This window comes from Canis aureus, chromosome 17 (assembly GCF_053574225.1).
Source record: "Canis aureus isolate CA01 chromosome 17, VMU_Caureus_v.1.0, whole genome shotgun sequence".
NCBI lineage: Eukaryota > Metazoa > Chordata > Mammalia > Carnivora > Canidae > Canis > Canis aureus.
The window spans coordinates 698,069-710,753 of record NC_135627.1 but is presented as its reverse complement, the minus strand read 5'-3'; the positions used below and the strand labels follow the sequence as shown (position 1 = coordinate 710,753).

The 12,685-nt window shown below is 62.2% G+C and overlaps 1 protein-coding gene across 1 annotated transcript; it reads right to left on the bottom strand.

The window, feature by feature from the left end:
* Nucleotides 1-379: 379 nt before the first annotated feature.
* On the bottom strand, nucleotides 380-12,546 carry LOC144287659 (uncharacterized). The gene is made up of 3 exons (XM_077854861.1): nucleotides 10,045-12,546; nucleotides 8,870-9,945; nucleotides 380-6,654 (listed from the first exon to the last, which is right to left on the bottom strand). Exon 3 carries the CDS (start codon nucleotides 6,579-6,581, stop codon nucleotides 2,313-2,315), a length of 4,269 nt encoding a protein of 1,422 aa, XP_077710987.1. The 5' UTR covers nucleotides 6,582-6,654; nucleotides 8,870-9,945; nucleotides 10,045-12,546; the 3' UTR covers nucleotides 380-2,312.
* Between the last annotated feature and the right edge of the window lie 139 nt (nucleotides 12,547-12,685).

Genomic DNA, 12,685 nt, shown 5'->3' with positions numbered 1-12,685 from the left:
CACGCACGTCCCCCGAGGCCGTGTGGCCCGCCTGCCCGCTGACACTGCGGAGCTCTCTCCGGGAACCCCACGGAAGGCCGGCTTCGGGGAGGGCTGGGGAAGCCTGCGTGTCTGCCGCCAGCCACGGGAAAGGCCCCTCCGCGGGGGGCGCAGCTGAGAGTGTGGTCACCAAAGGGTGCGGCTTTGGGGTCCGGCCTCACCGGTGTGTCCAGCAAGTGCCCGAGCTGAAGCCGTGGTGTGGCCGGGCCCCCCCGCACAGCCTCGGCACGCCCGGAGCTCCCCCTCGCGGACAGAGCGGGAAGGTGCCGCTAGACCCCCTGGGCGACTCGCTCGAGTCCTCGCCCGAGTCCTCAGGGACACCAAGATCACCCACCTTGCCTGTGATAGGCAACATAGTTTATTTCTGTTTTCAAAATTATTTCCAGCTGAACAAAGTTAGTAAAAATTCAAAGGGAAGAACGCAACAGATAGAACAAATAGTAGTTTTTTCCTAAGAAACCCATTTTAGAGGGATTTGTGTACAAAAGAGGATAACACAGGGAGCATTGAGTCCAATAGCTGTGGATTGCTACATAATCACGTAATTACAAGATTGTAACTCAGATAAGGAGGTGATGTCGAGTCCGTAGGATCCTAACCACCGGTGGGCACAGTGGAGCACCTGAGCGCCCAGCGGGCACCTGAGACCTTCCCCTGGGAGCCCCGCAGGCAGGCAGGGTGTCAGCAGCAGAGGAAGCTGGCTGGCGTCCGCAGCCAGGCCACACATGGGGTGCACCCATCGGCTAAGGGGCTCATACGGACACCCTCTTGGATGATGCCCACAGCCCCACCCCCACCCCACCCCCAGCACGTACTCCCACACAGAAGGGCTCGCCGGCCTTCCTTGTGTGGACGCAGAGGCCGAGTCTGCCAGACGGGGTCGGGCACCTGCTTTCGTGGGGGTCCTCCGGCCGCATGGCCTGACTGCGATGGGAACGCATCAACTGAACACCGTCAAGTCCTCACAGAAAGTCATCCTCGACTGGGAGCCGCCCCAGGACAGGCAGGGGACCTGCGGCCGTGTTTGGTGAGCAGGGAGCACCGGCCCCCAGCCCAGCGGGTCGCAGACACCCCCACGCTGGCCAGGCCTCCAGGGGCACTGGGTGTGTGAACTGCATGAACTTGCCATCTGGAGGAGACTCTGATCCACCACTTGGACTCATACCACTCCGAACATTATCCGCGGACTTTCTGGTCTATTTAAAAATAGCAACACAACTCCACTGCTTATTTTAAAAAGGGAACACTCCGTGAATATAATATTTTTATCTCCTCTGTCATCACATTCTTTGCCAAACACAGCCTCAGATCCTCTGGAACAAAATATGAAGGAAAGAGGACAGGCACACAGTCACCCTCAGCTCCTGCAAAGCCACCTGGGGTGTGAGCAGGCACTGCCACCTTGGCCTCTGTGGGTCTCGCCCCCCCCCCCCCGAGCATGTGCCCAGGTGCCCCCAAGTGTGTGCTCCAGGTTTGCAGTTCCAGGACGCCAGCACCCTGGCGGTATCTGGCACCAGATACCACCTCCCACCCCCCACCTGCCGGGCCCTGTGCGGAGAGGTGGGACACGGCACCATGACTGTCCCTGTTCTCAGCACATGGTGCCCACAGGACCTCTTCCTGGGGACGGTGCCTTTGGGAAGTGTGCTGAAGGTCCCCCTCCATCCCCGTGCACCGTCCCTTCCCTGTGCACCGGCCCCCCCTCCAGCCCTGTGCACTGGAAGTTCCCTGTGGTTTGTTCTGCTCTTGTCCCGCAGGTGCTTCATGGGCAGCTCCCTGCCGGTGCAGAGCTGAGGGGCTGCCGCCTTGTGCCGGCCTGTGGGTTGGCGCCTGCCAACGACACTGCAGAGGGCAAGGTGGCCAGAGCCACCAAGACAGGACAGGAGAGATGCATACAAGCTCAGCAGCAAACACTGAAGTGCTGAAAACAGCATGGCTCTGTGCAGCGATAGAAACGTGTGCCTGGACACCCCCGAGCACCATAAAAAACGGGACAGTGAGGAAACGCACCTGGATGTCCCGGGCATCCCTCGTCCTCGGTGTTCCACCCCGGAGAAGAAGGCGCAGAGCACCGAGGGGGTGGCGCAGAGCTCAAAGTCTGCACCTCGGACCCCACTCCCTCCGCCCCTGGGCCCACATAGGAACCAGCCGCCTGGCACTCTGGACGCACACCTGCACGGCCGTGTGGTTTGGAGGCAGGAAAACAATCGATAGTCTGGGCAAGGAGCAGCAACCATGGTGCCAGGCGTGTCTGGGGTGCGGAAGCCGAGGCCTCACTTTGGAAGTTCAAAGGTGTCACTGGCCCTGATTGTCGTTGGCCTGAAGGACAAATCGAAGGACCTCTGGTCGCCGAAGCTTTGGGCTCTGTACTTTGCAAAGCGCGCCAACCTTGTGCGGTGTTCATGTGCCAGTGCACCTTTCTCTGCCTCCATGGTGTGTGGGGACCCCTCCTCGGTTGGGGCACGGGTCATCTGGCAGCCCCCAGGCCTGGGTGCGGGCACCGTGAAGCCAAGCACTGGCTTGGGGCTGGAGGACCGCTGGTTCCTGCCCACCTCGTGTGGGGCTCCAGGCCCCCCTTGGCTAGCGCTGGGGGCTCCCTGGGACCTCCCGCTCACATCTGCCACAGCCACAGCCTCTGATGAGTTGTGGGGTGGGCCCGCCCAGATGTGGGGTGACATCCTGCTGGCCTGTGCCAGTGCCAGGTGCCCCAGACTCTCTGGAGGGGGAGGTTCTTGGTTCTCTCCAGCCTGGGCACCAGGTCCCCCCGGAAGGTGCTCTGCACGCTGTGCCTGCTGCTCCCGTGCATGTTCTGGGCCCTTCTCAGTGTGATGGGGACCAGTCTCCACCCCCCTGGCCCCCACCTTAGTGCCACTGCCCCCCTCGACCCTCCAGGGCCACATCTGACCCTCTTCTGCAGCATGTGACCCAGCCTTCCGGCCGCACAGAGCTGCACCCTCCTTGGGAGCACCGTCTAGCCTCGTGGGCCCCATGGCCCTATCCTCCAGCATCCCTAGGCCTGACCATGGCTGATGCCTGTCCCTGACCTTGGCTCCCTCCCAGACACCAGCCCTCGGGATGGACGCGGGCAGTGGCTGTGCCTGGACACTGGGGCACTTTGGAGGGGCCCTGCCTGCCCACTGCCCTTCAGCTGCTGCCTGGGGTGATGGAGGCCTGCAGGGAGCCCCAGCTCGGGGAAGACCCTGGATTTTGGGCAGGACGCGCTTGTCCTCCTGGGCCTGTTGGTTCTCGGGAGGCAAAGGTGGGGACCCCACTGCACCCCTGCTCTTGGCCGTGGGGTGAGCCCAGCCTGGGCCTGGGGTCATGTCAGCCCCCCAGGGGCTCCTGTGAGCAGCTGCGGCCCCTCTGCCTCCTGCCACTGTGCTAGCTTCACCCTCGGCCACGACATTCTTATGCGGGGTGCCCGCCGCCTCCAGTGGAACAGCAGCCGGGGACTCGGGGGTCTCAGCCTGGTGATGCCCTGAGCCTCCACGGGCACCACTCTCAGCTGCTCCAAGCAGGTGCCTCCAGGACCCGGCTGGGGCCGAGCTGTGTGGCTGGCTGGTGGCCTGGGCCAGAGCTCCTGCTGCCAGGCTCTCTCCTTCGTGCACAGGGTTCTGCTCTCTGGCCTCGCTGTTTACTGCATTCACGGTGTTACCCAGCTCTGGTGTGCCATGACTCTCCACGGCCCCAGTGGCCACCACCAGCCTGGGGATTTCAGTGCTTGGTTTCAGACATTTGCCAAAGGAGGCGGGTCTGTAGCCACCAAGGCTGGGGCCGGTGCTCCCTGCTGCCTGTGGGCCGGGCCGGGCAGAGGCCCTTAGAGGTGGTCCCCTGAGCTCTCGCCCACACAGGACCTTCTTGTCCATGGAGGTTGGACTGTCAGACCTGGTCCTGTCACTGAGGGGGGCCTCTAGCAGTGCCGAGATGCCCGCTGGGCGTCCCCTGTCGGGAGGCAGCCCTTGCTCATGGCCCGGAGCCAAGGGGCTGTCCCCACTTCGTTGATTCTCCGAGGCTGTGGGATGATGCCATGGGGCATCCCCTCCATGGATCGGCTTGTCATGTGACGTTGGCAGCTGATGCTTCTCACAGGCTAGCTCAGACATGGCCTCTCCTGCCATACCCTCAGGATGCTGGAGCTCCTTGGGAGCCCCAAAGCTATGAGTGGTCTCCTTTCCCTGGGTGGGACATTTCTGTGGAGCTGCCGCGAGGAGGTCCTGCCCCACACTGGTGGTGCCCCTTGCAGATGGAATGGTTACCTGGGGAGGCTTCGTGGTCTTGGGCAGCGTGGCAGGAGGTGGTTGCACTTTGCACGTGTCCGGCTGCGTGGCGGTTACCTGGGGAGGCTCCATGGTCTTTGGCAGCGTGGCAGGAGGTGGTTGCACTTTGCACGTGTCCGGCTGCGTGGCGGTTACGTGGGGAGGCTTCGTGGTCTTGGGCAGCGTGGCAGGAGGTGGTTGCACTTTGCACGTGTCCGGCTGCGTGGCGGTTACCTGGGGAGGCTTCGTGGTCTTGGGCAGCGTGGCAGGAGGTGGTTGCACTTTGCACGTGTCTGGCTGCGTGGCGGTTACGTGGGGAGGCTCCGCGGTCTTGGGCAGCGTGGCAGGAGGTGGTTGCACTTTGCACGTGTCTGGCTGCGTGGCGGTTACCTGGGGAGGCTTCGTGGTCTTGGGCAGCGTGGCAGGAGGTGGTTGCACTTTGCACGTGTCCGGCTGCGTGGCGGTTACGTGGGGAGGCTTCGTGGTCTTTGGCAGCGTGGCAGGAGGTGGTTGCACTTTGCACGTGTCCGGCTGCGTGGCGGTTACCTGGGGAGGCTTCGTGGTCTTGGGCAGCGTGGCAGGAGGTGGTTGCACTTTGCATGTGTCCGGCTGCGTGGCGGTTACGTGGGGAGGCTTCGTGGTCTTGGGCAGCGTGGCAGGAGGTGGTTGCACTTTGCACGTGTCCGGCTGCATGGCGGTTACCTGGGGAGGCTTCGTGGTCTTGGGCAGCGTGGCAGGAGGTGGTTGCACTTTGCACGTGTCCGGCTGCGTGGCGGTTACCTGGGGAGGCTTCGTGGTCTTGGGCAGCGTGGCAGGAGGTGGTTGCACTTTGCATGTGTCCGGCTGCGTGGCGGTTACGTGGGGAGGCTTCGTGGTCTTGGGCAGCGTGGCAGGAGGTGGTTGCACTTTGCACGTGTCTGGCTGCGTGGCGGTTACCTGGGGAGGCTCCGCGGTCTTGGGCGTGGCAGGAGAAGGTGGCATTTTGTACACAACAGGCCGCGTGACGGTTACCTGGGGAGGCTCCATGGCTGACTGTGTCCGCCACAGGGCCTGGACCGCGGGCGCCGGCAGTGGTGGGATATGTCCCACAGTCTTCTGTTCTGGGAAAGTCTCCTGGACCGCGAACAGAGGGTCTCCCTCAGAGCCTAGAGTCACTCCTTCTGTTTCATCCTCAGAACTGCAAACCATCAAGGCAACCTCAGGGGCCCTGCCAGCTCCTGCCCCGGCTTCCCCAGGCTCCCAGGTGTACTGTGTGGCATCCCCTGCCGGGGGTTCCCCCATCCTGCCCCCTCCCACTGCTCCGGCTTGCCCTGAGCAGGCTGGTTGGAGGAGGGGTACCATGGGCTCACGGCCCCTGGGGGAGACAGGACAGGGGGCTGGCTCCCCACCCAGGAGTGCCATGTGCAGTCTGTCTGCGGGAGCACCCCCAGCTGGCTGCCCCTGTCCTGCTGTCTTACTCCCCTCGGGCACACGCCCCCGATCAGAGTGGCGGATTTTGGCACAGTGGGACAGCCAGCTTCTGGGGCGACAGACGACGGTGGCGATGTTCAAGGCCAGCCTGGGCTCAGCAGTGCAGGCCAGGAAGCGGGCTAGCGGCGTGCGGATGCAGGTGCTGGTCATGGTGGCCGTGCAGAGCACGCGGGTTTCGGGCCGGTGCAGCCTCCTCTTCTGCAGGTTCTTCTTCTTCCTCCCATCCTTGCGGAGCGGCAGCACGCCGGCCTCGGAACAGAGACAGCCGCTCTGCTCAAACTTCTCCCGCAGCCTGGACAGCACAGAGCCCCTCTTGGGGGCCGGTGTTGGTGGGGGCCCCTTGGCAGCATTGGGCTCCTCATGTACATTCCTCTGCTCTGCGGCCAAGAATATCTTCAGGATGTTTTTCACGGTGCCCTTCCTGGTGGGGGAGCCTTGCCGCGGCTTCTGGCTGCGGAGCGTCTCCCGGTCCCGCGTGGGGCAGCTGGCACCCTCCCGTGCCTTCTCCAGGAGCTTGTTGATGGTGGTGGTCACCAGGCTCCTGCTGGGCCCCTGCTTGTCCTTGAAAATCAGCCTCCCCACCTCCTGGGTCTTCTTGAGACGGGGCTCGCGGCCAGTGCCCATGAACCTGGCCTGCAGGAGCTGGAAGCATGTAGGCCGCCTCTGGGTGTTCTGGGTCTCAGAGGGGCGGCCCACCCTGCTCCTTGTGCCCTCTGCCCTCATGGCAGGAGGAGGCTCTGGTGGCCTGGCCTGGAGCTCGGTGACATAGAGCAGAAGACTGCCGAGGACAGCACGGACAGCCGGCTCACACGTCATGCTGCTGACCTTCTTTCTCAAGGTGTGGGTGTCAACGGGTTTCTTGCTTTCACAGATCTTGCTGCGCTTGGAGCTGCAGGAAAAGAAATCAGTCGTCACAGGTTTTATCTTTGTCTTTCCCAAGGTGACCCCACAGAATGTTTTCTGGGGAACTATCCCATTTCCAACACCCCAACAAGTCCTAGGGGAGAACAGCAGATGGGGAGCTGGGAGATGCAGAGGGACACCCATCACCTCCCAGGCCACTCGTCACTTCCCATTTCTAGCCCACCTCTATTACCACCAAAGTCCTTCCGGGGCTTTGGGACATTGGTGGTAATACTCTGTGGAAGCATGTTGGAAAACTGCTGTGCTATTTGAATTTTTTTATGATGTATAAATAAGAAAAAAATAAGAGTAAAGAATTTGTATTTCCTGTGGGATTCTGTGCATATCTAAGTTTTAGTGTAAGAAATGAGGTTTTAACACCATGGGTATATCCCGACTCAATCCTGGAGCCGAGCTGTCCGAGAGCCCCAGACGGAGCACGGGCCCCCGGACTGGGACAGGGACTTAGCCCTGGGGCAGATCTTGGAGGCAGGAAGTGCGGGCAGCCAACATGTGGATCTGGAGGACTGGTCTTTGCTGCCCAGCGGGGGGAGAGCCAGGCCCCGATGAGGCCTGGATTCCTGAACGACTTGAAATGCTCCCAGAGCTACCCCATAGCTCTGTCCCAGGAGATGCTCGCCAGCAAGGTGCCCACAGGCCCTTGACTTCATCCCTGCCACTGTCAAGGCTCCTGGGGACGGGGTCGCTGGGACCCCATCCTGTGCAGCCTGGTGCGGCGGGCGGACCCCCTCCCATCCGTCCAGGCGGCACTTCTGTGAAGATGCACCCAGAGCAGCACCCAGCCATTCTGCCTTTTAGCATTTCTTCCGTGGAGACAATGGCGAGGCAGCCTTCATGCTGCTGTCCACGACAGTAAAAAAATCGACAGCGTTCTAAACGTGCGAGATCAGGCTCCTGGGAGGAGCTCAGGTGGAGAGGTGGAGAGGCAAGCTGTGGAGCCGCACGTGAACTGAGGCCCAACCCCACCACCTGACACAAATCAGATTGGAAGGAAACACAAAAATACTTTTCTTTATGTGCTTTTATGCATTTTCCAGAAAAGAGGGCTCTGATTATAGATGCCACACCTGCATCCTTTTAGACAGCTGTGAGGAGCACGCACACTCCCGGGGGCTGCCCGGGGTCGCAGGTGGTCCGTAGCCTGGCAACCTGGCCCCAACCCGTGCCCAGGAGCTGAGGGTCTCCCTTTGAGGGGTGTGATCTTGGACGCCTGCCCCCATAGGCTCCCCGCAAGAGCCCCCAGTCCACCCTGCTGCTGTCAGTTTGTGCAGCACAGCAGCTGTCCTTGTTTTCAGATACCAGACTACTTGTGATGACCCCGAGGACTGGTGGTGCCTCCACTATGTCCGACGTCATCATCCGCCAGGGGCCTGAGAACCTGCTGTGGCTGCCACTGGCCCAGGGATCCCACTTTGAGAAACCCCGGGATAGCTCAGGCTCTTTCCCGATCTCAGACAACTGCGCGTTTGGGGAGCCACCGTGGTGGTCAGGCTCCTAAAACAAAACAGAAAGCTAAACCCGTTCCTAAGCTGGAAGGCTGAGAGCCAGGAGGGCTGCACAGTCACAGTGCACAATGTGAGCCGCTGCAGGAGCGCTGGGAGGTCAGCAGGCACGCGGGGCGCCCCGGGAGGCCGTGCCCTGCTACCCACATCCCCGGCCCTGGGGTCAGAGCAGGCTGGTTTCAGTGTCATTGGGACCTTTGGCACCTCCTGTTCTGGTGGAGGAGGTTGGCATCATTGCCCGGCTGCTGCTTCCTTGGCCTCCAGTGGCCTGCAGGGACCCCACTCTCCTACCCTCTGCAGGGTCACCGGAGACTGCATTTTCCTGCCAAGGCAGGTTGTCATCAGCTTGGGACCAGCAGTCCAGGCTTCCTCCACAGCCCACGAGCTGTGTCTCCCCACCACCCAGAGGCAGCCAGAGGAGACCCCGCACTCCACCCGTGTACCCACAGGCTCCGGCTCCTCAAGCGTCATGCAGATGCAGCCTCCACTGTTTCTAGAACTGGGTCCAAACTCCCGCTGCCAGCGAGGCCACAGCCCCTTGTTCCTGGCACCGTGTCCTCGTGCTGCGGTCCTATCTGCCCGTCCATGCTCATGTCCCTCCTTCTGGGACCCTGCCCGCGCTCCAGAAGACGCCCATGGAAGCCTCATCCCGACTGGAGCACTGGCCAAAGCACTCACCCCAGCCAGGCTGCTCCCAGCCGACGACTGGACACCCATCTCTGCAGTGCCGAGCACCTCCACACCGAGTCCAGACACTGGGCTCCGTACCTGGTGTGTGGTCCGGCCTGGCAGCAGCGGCTGAGCTCATGATGGGACTGAGCAGCAGGCTGATGCTGTCACATGCCATCACCACGGGGTCTTGAGTGCCCGTCACAGTGTGCAGGGTCCCAGCCTCATGGCAGGGTGGCAGCAGCAGAGTCCCCGGGGGCCTCTGGGCCCAGGACCCCGGTTTGCAGGTGGGGCCTGGGGTGCTGGGGTGAGGGCTTCTGAGAGAAGCTGGCCACCCTACTGGAGGCCATGGCTCACATGGCCTTTTCCATTCACCTTCCTGGCTTGGGGCTGAGTGCGATGGTTGGAACAGCTCTGGAGACAGGCCCTGGGGACGAGCCCCATGGCCTGTGCCCCTGCAGCTTCCCTTGCCCACGGGTGCCAGGACCCCATGGTCTGAACAGCTCAGGGTGGACTGCACCCCGTCCCTCTGACGTCTCTGGGTGTCAGGGTCACTGGGCACCCCCCGCCACGATCAGCCTGGCCATGCTGTCCCACAGGTCCTGTGGAGGCCCCTCAGCGTCCCTGCAAGGTACCAACTTGGCCCTCTGCACCCCTGAGGTCACTGAGTCAGAATGGCCAGGGGCATGAATTCTCCCACGGGACGGTGCGCGTGCACCTGTGGAGGTGAGGTCCCTGGTCGGGCCTTCCGTGGCTGCCTGACCCCGGACCTGCAGGCAGGCCCACATGTCCTTCTCTGTGTCCCGGGCGCCTGGCCTGAGCAGCCTGATGCAGGTGAGGACAGCCGGGAGTGCAGCCGTTCGCACACCAAAGCCAAGCTGTTTCTGTGGTGCCAGTGCTTCCCAGAGGCGGGCTGAGGTCTGTGGCTTCGTTGGGGCTGCCCCCTGCCGGCTAGTGTGGGCGGACGTCCCCAGGCCCATGTCAGGGCCAGACCAGAACACCTTTCTCCAGGGCCAATCTAAGTGGCACAGCTTATGTAACTTTGCTGGCAGCTCTTTTGGCACCTCTGGCAACTGAGGGGTCACCTGGAAACACAGGGACACTGGCAGGTCAGTGTGCAGGACACCCCCTGGCTGAGACCCTCCACCCCACCCCGGCTTCAGGAGGCCAGCCGCGCGGCATGCCTGGGGGCTCCCAGTTGGGCCTTCTGGCTGGCAGTGCCTGGCCTTCACCGTCTGCTTATCAGTGGGCACGGGTGTGATCTGGATGGGCCTCGTCAGCATGTCCTCGGGCAGTGAGGGGATGCCCCTTGGCCCCCGTGTCCTCTTCTGAGATAAGAGATCTTCTAGGCACTGTTGGGGAGACCACTGAGTCCCAAGGCAGCAGGGACCCTGCACCCCGCCAAGTGTGTCCTCAAGAGAAGGGAGAGAAGCCAGCCAGGGTCACACCCAGGTTCGGCTCCCGCAGTAGTTGGGGGGCTCAGAGGCTTCCACACAGAGAGCTGTGCCCCCATGGCAGCCCCTGCTCTGCAGTGACCTGCACTCACCCTTTCCTGCCCACTGCGGCCCTCTGGCCCAGCAAGCCTGCCCACTTGCCCCACGCAGCCTATGCCCTCCTGCGCCCCTGTGGAGGTGTCCTTGCAGACGCTCGGTGGGCTGCCTCCCTGAGCAGGTCGCCTCCCTGAGCAGGCCACCTCTGCCACCTGGAGCCATGAGGGGCAGTGGGGCTGAAACTGTGCCATAAGTCAGGGTCAGGCTACCTGAGCCCCTGTGTCTTCCTAGAAGTGAAGCTGGCTGGCCTGGGTAGGGTGCCCCTGGCCCCACCCCCAAGCCCCTAGCTGGCTGGCTATGGGGAGAGAGGGGCGTCAGCCCAGCCCCAGCTGATGGGGGGCGCAGGCAGGCCGTGGGGTCCCCGGCACAGCCGCTGCTGGACGCATCCGTCTGCATCACGGAGCGCGCATGGAGAGAGACACTAGGCACGAGGCCGTGGTAACACAGCAGCGATCGGCCCAGGGCGAACAGCTCCTGGAGGGAGCGTCTGGGGCCACTTGGTGACTTTTTGTGTTTTAATGTACTTGGAAAGAATTACAATGGGGCAGGATGGACGTGGGCCGAGGGCCAATACATAGGTTAGGATGTCCCTGGCGTGTCCCCATGGCCTGTGGCTCTGAGAAGGCCCCGTGTCCCCAGCGGCCTTCTCAGAAACAAGGACTGTTTCCGGTTCCCTCTGAGATCACCTGACTGAGCCCCCTATGCTGTCTGCTCCAGGGTCGGTGGGCCTGAGGCTGGAGACACGTGTCGCTGCATGGGGGAGGCTGGTGGACAGCTGGGAAGTGGGGCTGGGCTGCAGGCAGGCTGGGTTTAAGTTCTCAGTCACCAACAGCTCCGACCATGCCATGTGTGAGGGGCAGTGATGACACCTGCTGCCCCCCACCCCCTGGAAACGGGCTGAGGCCGCTGTGCCACTGGACCGCCTGAGCAGACCCCTCTGACCTCGCGGGTGACTTACCGGGTGGGCTGCCCCTGCTGCCAAACCCACCTTCCGTCTGGCTTCCAGGAACCAAAACACTGGGATCAAGGATTCAAAATCTAAATGCAAAACCTCTTAACCAAAGAGTCTGGGGATGGGAATTAGTCAAATCAGCCTGATGTGCAGAAGCGTGTGAGCAGAGCGGAGCACCTGCTCCAACCTGGGGCCCTGGGGGTGGCAGGAGAGCAGACCCTTTCCCACGAGCCCGCACGCGCCAGCACAGCTGGGGGAGCGCCACCCACATGGTAAGGACTCGCCCTGGCCTGACCACAGAGATCCTAGTGCCCTGCACCCAGGAGTGCAGACTTCTGGAGCTACTGCCAGTGTCCTTGCTCAGGGATGGGAAGCAGATGGGGGGCGGGGGGATGCAAGCCTGAGCCATCTGCGCTACGAAGAGGAGCAACTGAGTTACATGAATTACACCACACCAGTAAGTGCGATATCCCACAGCCAGAGACTGGAGTGTGTGTGTGCGTGCACGTGTGTGCCTGTGCGAGTCCCTGGGTCATGCACAAGGCTGCTTCTGGGGCCTGGGAGGGGCCTGGGAGCACAACTGTAGCTGGGAGTTTGGGAGCCTCCCACTCTCCACACACCACCATGTATGGCACTTGCATTTCAGAAGCTGTGTGGTGTTTCCTCTGCAATAAAGATGAAATCACGGATATAAAACGTTTCAGGATTTGAGTGGGTGCCCTGTCCACCCCATTGCCTTCTGGGGTCTTGTTTTCTTCAGCGTGTGTATTTCTCTGCAGGGAGATGGGGAGACCATCTGCTCCTCTCCCGGGTCCTGTGAAGTTTTGCTGAAATGTTTTATAATCAACCTGTAACTAGGCCCACTTCCTGATCCCCAGGATGGAATGGGTTCTCCTAACTGTCAGTGGGACGAAGAGCCACCTCCCCTGTGGCTGACCGGGCCCCCAACCCCGTGCCTGCTTTGGTACGTGGTCCCAGGGCCCCCCTGGCAGGTGATGAGGGTGAGCCAGCTTACCTTCTCAGGGGCACGCTGGTGGCCGTCCCCACCCCCCTGCAGCCCAGACGGCTTGGCCTGTGTCTTTTCACCCCCTCCCACTGGAAAGCACCAACAGCAGCAAAGGTTAGTTGAGTGACCCAGATGCCCTTTTGCCAGCCACTCCCCCAGGGTCTCTCGCCTGCCAGCTGGCACAAAGCCTTCAGGCAGGCCTGAGAAGCAAGGGGGTGACCCCATGGGCTCGGGGGGCCGCCGGCCACGCTCCGAGGCTGCCTTCCATGAAGAGGGCGCTGGCACAGTGGGCCGGCCCCAGGCAAGCCACCAAAGCT

Bases quoted from the DNA above. Each gene is read 5' to 3' on its own strand.
- LOC144287659 (XM_077854861.1), bottom strand. From the start codon at position 6,581: ATGACGTGTGAGCCGGCTGTCCGTGCTGTCCTCGGCAGTCTTCTGCTC.